At 40.3% G+C, this 12559-nt stretch overlaps 1 protein-coding gene across 6 annotated transcripts in view; it reads left to right on the top strand.

Moving 5' to 3' along the window:
• Window positions 1-12559, top strand: part of LOC114030687 (metastasis suppressor protein 1) — a 226735-nt gene that overhangs the window by 189081 nt on the left and 25095 nt on the right. For 3 of the 6 annotated variants that reach the window (XM_027845551.1, XM_027845549.1, XM_027845547.1), the window contains exon 8: window positions 6262-6273. The exons of the other annotated variants lie outside the window; for them this stretch is intronic. In XM_027845551.1, the coding sequence (XP_027701352.1) occupies window positions 6262-6273 (12 nt within the window). The remainder of the gene's footprint in view (window positions 1-6261; window positions 6274-12559) is intronic. 6 annotated transcript variants of the gene reach the window in all.

Genomic DNA, 12559 nt, shown 5'->3' with positions numbered 1-12559 from the left:
TTGTTTTCTTTATACTCAGCACCTAGGACAGTTCCTTGCACAGCCTGGGCTACTTATAAGTGTTTGCTGAATCAGTGTGTTTTAACAGGGATACTGGGAACTAGAGGTTGACACCCATGTCTACTGGTAATATTAGTAATACTTTATAGGAGGTCAAAGGTCAATAATATTGACTGCTGAAAAAATATTTAAATGCCATTATGTGTAATATTAGCACTTTAAGGTAGTGAAAGCAAGGCCGTGTGGCAAAGCAGACAGCATGAAGATTAGCCCTGGAATCAGGAATACTTAGGTTCAGGCTGGACCTCAGATATATACTAGCTGTGTGATCCTGGGCAAGTCACTTAACCTTAAATTGTCCCCAGGCTACTCCATAAGAGTAGGTATGGATGGTTTGTTGATTGGCATTGACGAATGGAATTTCTGTGTAAAGAGTTGAGGACCATCCCTACATTCCTGCCCTGAAAATATGAAACCTTAGTGGAAAGGGAGGCCACTCTAAGTGAAATATGTCTACCAGGGTAATTGTAAGAGCTTGTAGGTTTTGAGCTAAGAGGGTTATGCTAAGGCTATGAAATATTCTGTCTCCTCATCTCCACCTCTTCACTTCCTTCAGGTCTCAGCTAAATCCCCCACTTCTGTGAGAAGTCTTTTGTGATGGCCCTTAGTGCCAACTCCTTCCCTCTGTTGATTACCTCCAATTTATCCTATATTTGTCTTGTTTTTACACTGTTGCTTTCATGTCATCTCCCCCACTTGACAGTGATGTCTTGAAGAGCAGAGACTGTCTTTTGCTTTTCTTTGTATCTCCAGTATTTAGCATAGTGCCAGATACACATAGTATGTGCTTAATGAATGTTTATTCACTGATTGGTTTGACAATTCTTAGCATTAAGAAAGCTTTGGGAATTTGGCAGAGATGAGGCAAGAACCCCAGTTCCAGCTCAGACCCTGATGTTAATTCATCCTTGCATCTGAATTCTGCATCCATTCTGGAGAATTTCTTTTCCTTATTTTCATGTTAGGGTCTTCTAGCCTCAGTGTCCCTTTTTCAAGACGAGAAACTCCTCGCTTGGAGGTGGACTTCTGTGTAACAGCTTGCCCAGATTACTAGGCCATCTTCACATAGAATGGGTGGAGAGCTGCAGTGATTGTCTTACGACAGGAAGAAGATCAGTCAGCTCTGGGGAAGAGAATGAGTGTCTTGATTAGCTCGATTTTTAGATGTAGTAAGGATGATGTAGAAAACAACAGGTCAGCCTTGGTTAAAAATGTTTATAAAATATATTTTCTTTTGCCTGATTTTGTGCAGTAGGGGAAGCATAATTGAATATTCCTTTGATTTAGAATCTCTTTGAATGCCTTAGGATCATCATTCTGAACATGAATTCTTTTTGTAAAAGTTTCTGAGTTTCTTTGTGATTTTGTTTATATGTAAAAGCACATAAACGGGGCAGGTAAGTGGCAGGATAGCATACTGGGCCTGAAGTTAGGAAGACCTGAGTTCAAATCCATCCTCACGCTATTCCTAGCTGTGTGTGACCTTGGAAAAGTCACTCAACCTGATTTTGCCTCAGTTTCCTCATCTGTAAAATGGAGATAATAATAGCATCTACCTCCCAAGGTGGTTGTGAGGATAAAATGAGATAATATTTGTAAAGCTCTTAGCATAGCACCTGGCCTATAGTAGGCTATATATAAATGTTCGGCTGTTGTTATTATTAGTGGTTGTGGTCGTGGTCATGGTCATGGTGGTAGTAGTAGTGGTGGTGGTAGTGGTAGTAAAAATAAGAGTGGTGGTGGTGGTAGTAGAAGTAATAGTGGTGATGGTTCTAGTAGTAGTAGTAGGTAGTAATAATGGTAGTAGTAGTAATGTAGTGATGATGTTGGTAGTAGTTGCAATAGGGGTGGTAGTAGTGATGGTGCTAGTAGTAGTAGTAGTAGTAATAATGTAGTGATGATGGTGCTAGCAGTAGTAGTAGTAATATAGTGATGATGGTGGTAATAGTAGTAGTAAAGAAGACCTGAGTTTAAATCCAGCCTTAGATACTTACTAGCTGTGTGGTCCTGGGCAAGTCCCTTAACCTCTCTGTGCTCTGGTTTCCTCATCTATAAAATGGAGAAAATAATAGCATCTACCTCCCAAGGTTGTTGTGAGGATCAAATGAGATAATAATTGTAAAGCACTTAGCAAGGTGCCTGGCACATTGTAAATGCTATATAAATGTTAGCTGTTGGCTGGTGGTGGTAGTGGTGGTAGTGGTGGTGGTGGTGGTGGTAGTGGTGGTGGTGGTAGTAGTAGTAGTAGTAGTAGTAGTATAAATGGAATGTAGGAAATTGGGCTAAACCAACTCCAGATCATATACTAGAAGTGGGTTAAAACAAGTCCTTGATATTAGTGATTTTTCATGGGTGTTTGCCTATTTCTTTTAAAAATGAATGCAGATAGAAAGTTTCAATTCATTTAAATGCCTGATCATGTAGGTTCCAGTTAATTGGGCTTTTACTATACATTCCAGCACCCCTTTAGTATTGTTCATGCAATATTCATTTTATTTAGATGAGAAATTGATAAAGCATTTCTTAAGTATTTACTGTTTAACAGTAGAGTCTTTCATATTGCATACTTCAAGAATCCATGATATAGGATCATAGCTCTAGGTTTCTAGGAGAAACCTTAGATAGAGGTCATCTATCCCAACTCTGATTTCACAGATGAGGAAATTGAGACCCAGTGAAGTAAGTGATGGTCAGCTCAGTAGTACATGGCAGAGCTGGATTTCAAGTTCAGGCCCTCTGACTATAAATCCACCATTTTTCTACCTACAGTGGTATCATGTTGCCCTTCAGTGTCTTCAGTGTTGACTTTTACCTATCTGGGTGTCCCAGGTGCTTAGCACAGGGTTTGGAACACAGTGATCACTTACTAAATGCTGTTGACTCGTATCATAGCCCTCTCTGTAACTTAGCGTAGAAGTCTCATTAAGGGTAGTTCTTTCAGGCCTTTTGAAAAATAAAAACCTGATTTAGTTGTACTCACGGTTAAATATCCTCCTGCTGTGAAAGGACAGAAGATTCAAAATTCCAGTTGGCTCAGAGGACAATGCAAAAATGCCTGGTCAGGGAAAGGGGAGGGGCAGACTACAGGTCACTATCAGCAATGAACCACGTATGAAAAGGGACATAAAATATCCCTTTGAGAAGTCTTGGGTAATCAGAAAAGGAGAGGTGGGTTGGTCATCTAGGCAGAGTGAGGGGTAGGTAACATACCCATAAGATAGTAAAAAGAACTAATGGGGGTCTTCAGTGTGTTAGGTAGGGGAAGGAGGGAAAGAAAGAGAGGAGGGAGGAAGGAAGGAAAGAAGAGAGGGAGGGTGGGAAGGGAGTGAGGGAGAGAGGAAAGAAATATTAACTCTGTGCCAGCCACTGTGATAAGTGCTAGAAAATTCAAATACAAGCAAAAAAAAGAAAAAAGAAAGACAGCTCCTGTCCTCAAGGAGCTTACATTTCAGTGGGAGAAGACACCATACAAAAGGGAATTAAAAAGGGGAGGAGGGAGGGCTGAAGGTACCTAAGTCAGGGACACAGTTGTGAAATCTGAAGAAAATCAGGACTACAGCAGGGAGTGAAATGAAGGCAGGCCAGCCTAGGCCTTTCTGCAAAACAGAGGCTCCAGGAAGTACTTCCTACTGGGAGAAGAGGGGGCAGGGCTTATGGAAAGATATTCTATGGGGGTTTGGGGGAGGAAAGGGAATGATAGGCTGTTCGAGGGCAGAGACCCCAGGCACTGAAGGGGTGATGAGCCAGTAGTACAGGGGTCATGAACGTGAGGTGCAGCGAAAGTCAGAAGAAGAGCTGGGAGGAGAATGAAGGATTGGCAGAAAGACATAGATGAATGAGCATGGCACACAATGAGATGATTATGAGGGTTCGGATTATTCCGTTAGAGGGAGTACTCCCATTGGTGAGACTTTATCGATCTATCACAATATAGAAATAACCACTGATTTTAACATAAAGCCAAGAGCAGCCCTCAGGTCTGCCTGCCAGATCACACAGTTCTATGAAAGCATGCAAACATTCTCATACCTGTAGTTTTCCCTTCAGTATTGTCTGGCTTTTCTGTGATATATTGTTGTCTTAAGAGTGCTCCTGGGACCTAGAGGATGACAGGTCGCCATCTGCCTTTGTGGCCAACAATGTTTCATAGAGAGTTAGTGATGAGAAAATAGTGACTATCCTTAATACACCTGCTCTCCAGAAATAATCATATGTGCCTTAAGAGACTCGTATAATATATTGACAGCATAGAATGGCTTTGAATAGCATCTCTTCTTCATCCTGTAGTTGGGTTTCATAATATACTCAAATTTGCCAAGAAAACTCCACATGGGGTCACAGAGAGTTGGAAACAACTGAAACAACTCAAAAACAAACTGCAGAGTAGCAAAAGGAAACTTAGAGGTTATTACTGTTATCTTCATTGTTTACATCAGTGTTAGTTATTGATAACATTGTCAATTGTTTAATATTTATTAGTCAATAATTAGTTATTAATAATAATGAGGATAGCACCTAGCATTTATAAAGCACTTTAAGGTTTGCCAAGCACTTAACAAAAATTATCTCATTTTATCCACAGAACAACCTTAGGAGATAAGTAGTATTAATTATATTTCACATTTATATAATGCTTGTTAAGATTTGGAAACTTTATATTACCTCATTTGCTTCTCACAGCAACCCTGTGAAGGTTATTATCCCTATTTTACAAATGAGGCAACTGAGGCTCAGAGAACGTCAGTGTCACAGAGCCAGTGTCTCAAGTGGGAATTGAACCCAGTTTTCCCCAGCTGCAGGTCCAGCATGCTAGCCACCATGCCACATTTCCTCCAGAAAAAGGTATACTAGTCTGGCTAGCTGTCCTTTTGAATCCTGAAGTTAACTGTCACCTTCTAACTAGAGAAGTGGGAGAGTAAGAAGCAGTTAGCCCATTTGCTTCACACCTCCTTGTCTCTCAACTGAGGAGGCCAGCAGTATATTTGTTTATTTCACTTGACCCCTCTCTTGGCCACAGTTTTCATTTTAAGATTAGTTATAATGAAACCTGTTTCAAGAATAAGCTTCTAGAAACCTAGCAGAGAAACTGTTTGTTTGTTTGTTTGTTTGTTTAGAAACTTTTTAAGGCAGAAAATGGAACCATTTTAATTAGAACCACAGGAACCAGAGGAATCATTCAAATAATTTTTCACCGGTGGAAATAAAGGGAATGCTATGAACTTAATGAAGGAATGAATACCCTTGCATCCTATTACTGAAGTTACTATACAGTACTGTCTCAGTCAGTAAGCCTTTACTAAGACATTGGGCTAGGTAAATGAAACAATCCCTGCTTTTAGTCAGTGTTGTATTGAGGAGACCGCATGACTCTGTACATACATATATATGTCCCCAGAGTCTTCATACATTTTAAGCTATTTTAATAGCTTCTAATTGCAGTGAGACTTTGGGACTATCCTGTATATGTATGGATAAAAATAAATAAATACATATGAGGTAGGAAAAAACAAAGTAGTTTGGGAGGAAAGTCACTAGCATTCAGGGGGATTAGGGAAAAAGGCTTCTTGTAGAAGATGGTCCTTCAGCTGAGTTGAAGGAAGGAAGTAGTGATTCTCCGAAATCCATACTAAAACCAAACAGGGTAATTAAGCCTTTGCTTCCATTTTGACCCTTCCTGTCTATTCTTTTCTTTCATTCCTCAGTTTACTACCCTACCTCCAAGTTTGACATTGTATTGGGGCATTATCTAACATTTCTGTTTATATATTGTAGTGAATTATAAAATATTAGAGACAGGAAGGACTTTGGTCATCTAAGTCATCTAGTTATTCTGTGCTGGACCTAAAAAAGCATCCAGTGCGACCTCTTATCTTGGAGCCTTTGTCTCTTCTTAAAAAGACTTATTTTGTTCAGAGGTAGAAAAATATTATACACATGAAGAGTAAGTTGTCACTTTATGAAAAGGACCAAAAAAAAAAGTTGACTTAAAAATATGAATCACCAGCAAGAAATTGAACCTTAAATCACCTTGCCTCCTTGGGTAGTTAAGTCCCTGTGTCATGTCAACAGAAATGCCATTCCCTGAGTTATTAACACAAGAAAGGTAGGAATAATGCTGGAATACCAGTTTGACTTTTTTATTTTCCTTTTTGTATCAATTGTGTATCCTGAACTTTCTCATCGTGTGTCCCTTCCTGCCAGCTGAAACTGTGGGTAAGTCTTCACTGGGCTGTACCTCTTGGGGCTGATCCTGGTGTGCTCCTCTCTGTGGGCTCCTCCTGGTTGTCCAGTCCCCCAGGCTGGGTACCCAGGGTCGGTTACTAACATGCAAAAATCTGTCATCCTCATTCTTAACTTCAGAATTTCAAAAGGTTTTTTAAAATGTTTTCCAGAATTCATTTTTTTTAACATAAGGCTACTTAAAATATTAACACATTAAGACATCCATTATAATAAAAGGAATTTAAACACCCTAATTCTGTGGTAGGAATAGAATTTAGGGAAAGGAGCAGTATTATTTAATCCATTGTAGTTAGAGGGGGTTATGCTGGCAGGTGGGTAGGGTGGAGGGGCTGAAATCAGAAAGAGCTGCCTCTTGAAAGAAGTAAAGGGCTATACCAGATAGAGGTAAGGATGGGGATTATTCCAGGTAAAGGGGATGGATGGTCAGTGCAAAGGCATAAAAATGGGTGATAGAGTGCCATGTGTGAGGAAAAGAGAAGCTCATTTGTCTGGACCATAGAGTCCTAGAAGCAGGGGACTGATTACTGTGTAATAAGGGTGCATAATAGATTGAAGCCAGTTTGTGAAAAGTTTTAAAGGCTAAACAGGAATTTGTATCTTATCATAGAGACAATAGGGAGACATTGGAGTTTGTTTTCATAGAGGAATGATGTGGTCAGACCCAAGCTTAAGGGGGAATCTCTTTGGCAGCTATGCAGAGGATGGATGGAGAGTGCAGAGGCTTGAGGCAGGAAGACCCAATTGGGAGGCTGCTGAGATAATCTAGGTAGAAGTAGTAATGATAGCCTGAAATAAAGTGGTGGCTATGTGAGCAGAGACTGATTGCTTGGCTGGGAAGAGAGAGAGTGAGGATTTGAGAACGGTGAACCAGAGAGACTGGAAGGGTGGTGGTGCCTTTGCCAGAAATAGTGACATTTGATAGAGGGGTGGATTTGTGGGGCAAGATAATGAGTTCTGTTTTAGACATACGGAGTTAGAGACACAAATCTGGCTCCAGCCAACCCTTCCAGGCTTTATTCTCCTGAACCTAATCTCTGGTCCAGCCAGACAGGGCTGCTTAAATGTTCCCCTCCTCCTGGCCCTTTGTTCTTCTCTTCCCCCCCCCCCCCCCCCCCCCCCGTCCTCCCCTCCACCACCTCACAACTCCCCCGCCCCTGCTCCTAGAATTCAGACCTTCCTCACCTTTACCCCTCAGACTTAGAGTCTCTGTCCTCCCTCAATACTCAAAACTTTGTAATTCTCTCAGGTGCTGCTGCCACTCCCCCTCCCCCAAATTACCTTGTATTTACTTTGTATACATTTTGCATTCTCTTCTATCCCTCATTCAGCGTGTATTTCTTAAATGCCTACTATGTGGCAGGCAGTATTCTGGGGACTGGAGATGTAAAAGAAACTATGTGTACAAGTTGTATTTAGAATGTAATAGAATGTAAACCTGGCTTTGTGTCACCGTGGTTTGGTAAAGTGACTGGCAGATATTCAGTTGGCATTTAATAATCACTTGTTGATTTATTTAGAGCTGGAAGGGATTATCCTACACTTTAGGATGAGGAACCTGAATCCTAAAGAGAAAAGAGCCCCACAAGTAACAGCAGAAAGCCGGGATAGGAATCCAGGGTCTTTGTCTCCAAATCCAGCCCTCTTTCTGCTCCCTCAAGGGAGCCAAATTCAGCTCTCCAGAATTAGAGTTTTGCCTATAAGAATATACTTCTGGGATTCATTTGTTGGAAAGGTGAGAATGTTCTTCATGCCAAATTTCCCCACAGCATTCATGAGGGAAGGGAGTTCTAGGGGAGAAGTTGTATTTGTCAGGAGGACAAACCGAGGAATGATCTGCCTGGCTTAAATAAATAGTTGTTTGCTTCTAGGAGCCCAAGCCAAATGTAGTTGTTTCCTAAGCCAGCAGCAGTGATTCCAAGTATCAGAGATGGGTGGCTTATTGGTTTAAGGGAATTATTGACAACATCACGTCCAACCAAACAACACCCTTTATCTGCCTGATTTGCTGTAACTTTTTAGAACTTGGCTAAGAGTTTGAATCACTGCATTGTTGGCACTGGGGATCATCGCATAAGGGTATAGAATTGTGCCATGGAAAAGAATTGATAGTAATTAATGGCATATATGTTTTTCATGAAATAGGGAAAGTTCTATTAATGAGTAATCTGCTATTTGGCATATTAAAAGATCAAAAAAATTAGATGAGGATGGTTCAGGTTGCTTCTTAGACTTCTTTATAATAACAAATGAAAAGATTTTTTTAAAAAATCTTGTATTCACATTCCCAGAATCATTTTGGCCATTTAACTATAGCCTTCTAACATTTGCCGCTTTCTAGGGGCAGATTTGTGGTAGGTAGGTGTGTTTCTTAAGAACATAGTTGGGGCAGCTAGGTGGTGGAGTGGATAGAGCTATGGCCTTGTAGTCAGGAGGACCAGAGTTCAAATCCGGCCTCAAACACTTGACACTAGCTATGTGACCCTGGGCAAGTCACTTGACCCCAGTTGCCTCACCAAAAAACAAAACAAAAGAACGTAGTTGCTCCCCTCTGTGCTTATAATGGCAAAGAATAGTTATTGATAATTAAAAATGTTCTACTACCTTCAGAAGGCAGCCTTGGCCTTGTTATTCTGGATTTCCTTTCTTTGTATGTAGAAAGTCTTTTGCCTCAGAGTGAAATCTGGCTTTATATTTTATTATGTCCTACAGTAAAATCAGCACGCTGGCCCAGGCATGTCTACCAAGCTTCAGATTTCTCAGACAACTCCTTTGGTGGCCTTTGACCAACTAACAGCTTGCTCTTAGGGTTGATGGGCAAAGTAACACAGAGTCTTTTCATACGTAAGGTTTTTAGCTTCTGGCAATTTGTTCCCCAGAGTTCACTGCCAGTGCAGAAGAACTTTTGCAAACTGCTCTTGTTTTGAAAAATGCACCATTCTTCATGAATAATCTAATTAGAAATTTGAAGAAATAGGCACCCATGGACAATGTTTTTCTGTGTCTGTCCCTAAGGGGAAGATGGTGTATGCCTTCCCATTTGAGGAGTTACTCTCCTGGTCATCCATCAGAGTTCTGTCAGTACTTTTCTCACCACCTCCTGGCTTTCTTCAAGTCTCAACTAAAATCCCACCTTCTACAGGAAGCCTTTCCCAATCCTTTTAAATTCTAGTACCTTTCCTCTGGTGATTATTTCCCATTTATCCTGCATAGAACTTGGTGGGTGTGGGTGTGTGTGTGTGTGTGTGTGTGTGTGTGTGTGTGTGTGTCTGTGCCTGTGCCTGTGTCTGTGTGTGTGTTTGCTTGTTGTCTCCCCATTAGATTGTAAACCCTTCCTTTGAGTCCCTTTGTATCCTCACTGCTTACTTACTGATTGTTAACTATTTGTACTTGATAGTATTTTATTTTTTCCAATTACATGTAAAACTAGTTTTCTACATTCATTTTTGGAAGATTTTGAGTTCCAGACTTTTCTCCCCTCTCCTTTCCCTCTCCCCTCCCCAAGACAGCAAGCAATCTGATATAGACTATACATGTATAATCATGTTAAACATATTTCCACATTAGTCATGTTGTGAAAGAAGAATCAGAACAAAAGGGAAAAACCACGAAAAAGAAAAAACAAAAAACAAAGATGCTTTGATCTACATTCAGACTCCATAGTTCTTTCTCTGGATGTGGATAGAATTTTCCATCACGAGTCTTTTGGAATTGTCTTGGATTTTTGTGTCACTGAGAAGAGCTAAGTCCATCATAGTTGATCTTTACACAATGTTGCTGTTACAGTGTACATTATTCTCCTTGTTCTGCTCACTTCACTCAGCATCAGTTCATGTAAGTTTTTCCAGGTTTTTCTGAAAATCTGCCTGCTCATCGTTTCTTATAGAACAGTAGCATTCAATTACATTCATATACCACAACTTGTTTAGCCATTCCCCAATTGATGTGCATCCCCACAATTTCTAATTCTTTGCCACCACAAAAAAAGAGCTGCTATAAATGTTTTTGTACATGTGGGTCCTTTCCATTTTTTATGGTCTCTTTGGAATACAGACCTAGTAGTGGTATTGGTGGATCAAAGGGTATGCACAATTTTATAGCTCTTTGGGCATAATTCCAAGTTGTTTTCCAGAATGGTTGGATCCGTTCACAACTCCACCAACAATGCGTTAGTATTCCAATTTTCCCACATCTTCTCCAACATTTATCATTTTCCTTTTCTGTCATGTTAGCCAGTCTGATAGGTGTGAGGTGGTACCTCAAAGTTGTTTTAATTTTCATTTCTCTAATCAGTAGTAATTTAGAACATTTTTTCATATGACTATGGATAGCTTTAATTTCTTCATCTGAAAACTGCCTGTTCATAATCTTTGACCATTTTTGATTATTAAATATTGACCTGAGTTGGCAACCGAAACACTGGAAACATGGTTCATTCATTCATTCATTGATTCAATAATTTATTAAGTTCCTACTCTGTGTCAGGCACTGTGCATACAAAGACAAAATCAAAACAGTCTTTGCCTATAAAGAATGTACATTCTGATAGGGAGAACATATACACAAATGAGTAAATGCAAAGCATAAGCAGTTTGGAGTCAAAGACTGGAGACTTCCTTCTCAAGACTTTCTTTTTTCCTTTCTTTTTCCTTTCTCTTCCGATTGTCCGCTCAGCCTGGAATTCTCTAATTAATTCAGCGTTATATCTTTTAAGGGCACGAATGCATACAGGATTAGATGGGATTTTGCAGCAATATCATGAATCAAGATATCACAGTTAATTGTGTATTAAACTATGTTTCTAAAACTTAATTTATGTGCAGTTAGGCTAATGGGTGTTAAAAACTAGGATCTTAGCCACGATCAGGTACTGTTTCTGTCACGATACGTGATTGCTCATAATTGTAGATTTAGAAGGGACTTTATTAGGCTAGCCTAGATTAGGCCTCTCTATCTACAGGTAGGTCACAGTCAAAGCTCAGCAGACACAAGATTTCCTGGTGTACATTTCAAAATGTGCCCAGAAAAGATCCCATATCATCCTCACGTGTGTGTTTGGTCGTTTTGCTGTGAGTTCTTTAAACCTGGTCTGCATCCTCCCTAGAGGCAGTATGACATATAGTAGGTAGAAAGCTGTTTTCATAGTGAGGAAGAACTCCAGGAGTACCTCTTATTCATACTGACTGTGTGTTCCTGGGCAAGTCACCTACCTTCAGCACTCCCAAGCAACCCTCTGAGGCTATACATTCCCAGGAGAATGTCAGTCTGAATTTGTAAAGGAAATTCTTCACAGGGAACTCCCCACCCCAATGAAAACATAGGACTAGTCCAAGAAAATTTTTTAAAATCTCCTATTATAAATTAAAAATCTCTCTATTCTGGAGTATTTTGTTCAGATCTGGGTACCGCATTGTAGGAGGGTCACCAGTGAACTAGAGAGTGCAAAGGAGAAAAGCCAGGATGGTGAAGGAAATCTGTGTTGTGGGAATTCTTGTTCATGTAGGAGTTGAACCAGATAGGCTTTGAGGTCCCTTCCAACATGTTGATTTTGTGATTCATTAGGGGTAATCTTATAAAAACCCCTCTGCAAATCATAACCCTTCATGGATGTGAGCAGACTTGCTCCCCAGCCTTCTTTAAATTAAATATTTTCTAGGAAATGAATCACACAGTTGGAAAAGGACTTAAAATGTCATGTTTTGTGTAACCCATACTGAGGCAAGGACCCCCTACCATCTCCAGACATCTTGAGGTAGTCATCTATCCTCCACTTAAAGACTCATAGTGATGGGCAACTCACTACCTTTTTTGAAGGATCCTGTTCCACTTTGAGAAAGCTAATTATTAGGATTTTTTCCCCCTTAATCAAGCATAAATTGGCTTCCTCACAGCTTCTCCCTGTTTTCTGAGTTCTTCCTCTACCATCAAGGAAAGCTGAACTCTACCTTCCTGTGGACTAGTGATCCCACACCTGCTGGTTTTATTTCTATTCTTTAGGGCCAAATACAATAGATGAGCCCTCTTTCACGTGACTTTCTCCACATAAAACTGAGAACCCCAAAATATTCAGACTGCTTCCTATCATTCCTAGGAAATTTCATTCCTGAACTTTTGTAGCACCTTCTCTGGCCATCTCTGGTCAGTGTGAATAGTTTCTTGTGGTCAAGATGGTCATTTGGGTGAATTGCTGTTTTTGTGTTTCCTGTATCCTTAGGCCTCCTCAGGCAGACAGAAGGAAAGGCAAAGTGTTCCCACTGTT

The sequence above is a fragment of the Vombatus ursinus genome, unplaced genomic scaffold, assembly GCF_900497805.2.
Source record: "Vombatus ursinus unplaced genomic scaffold, bare-nosed wombat genome assembly UNPS02014973.1, whole genome shotgun sequence".
In the NCBI taxonomy this organism is placed as follows: Eukaryota; Metazoa; Chordata; class Mammalia; order Diprotodontia; family Vombatidae; genus Vombatus; species Vombatus ursinus.
This window is presented reverse-complemented; position numbering and strand designations above follow the sequence as displayed.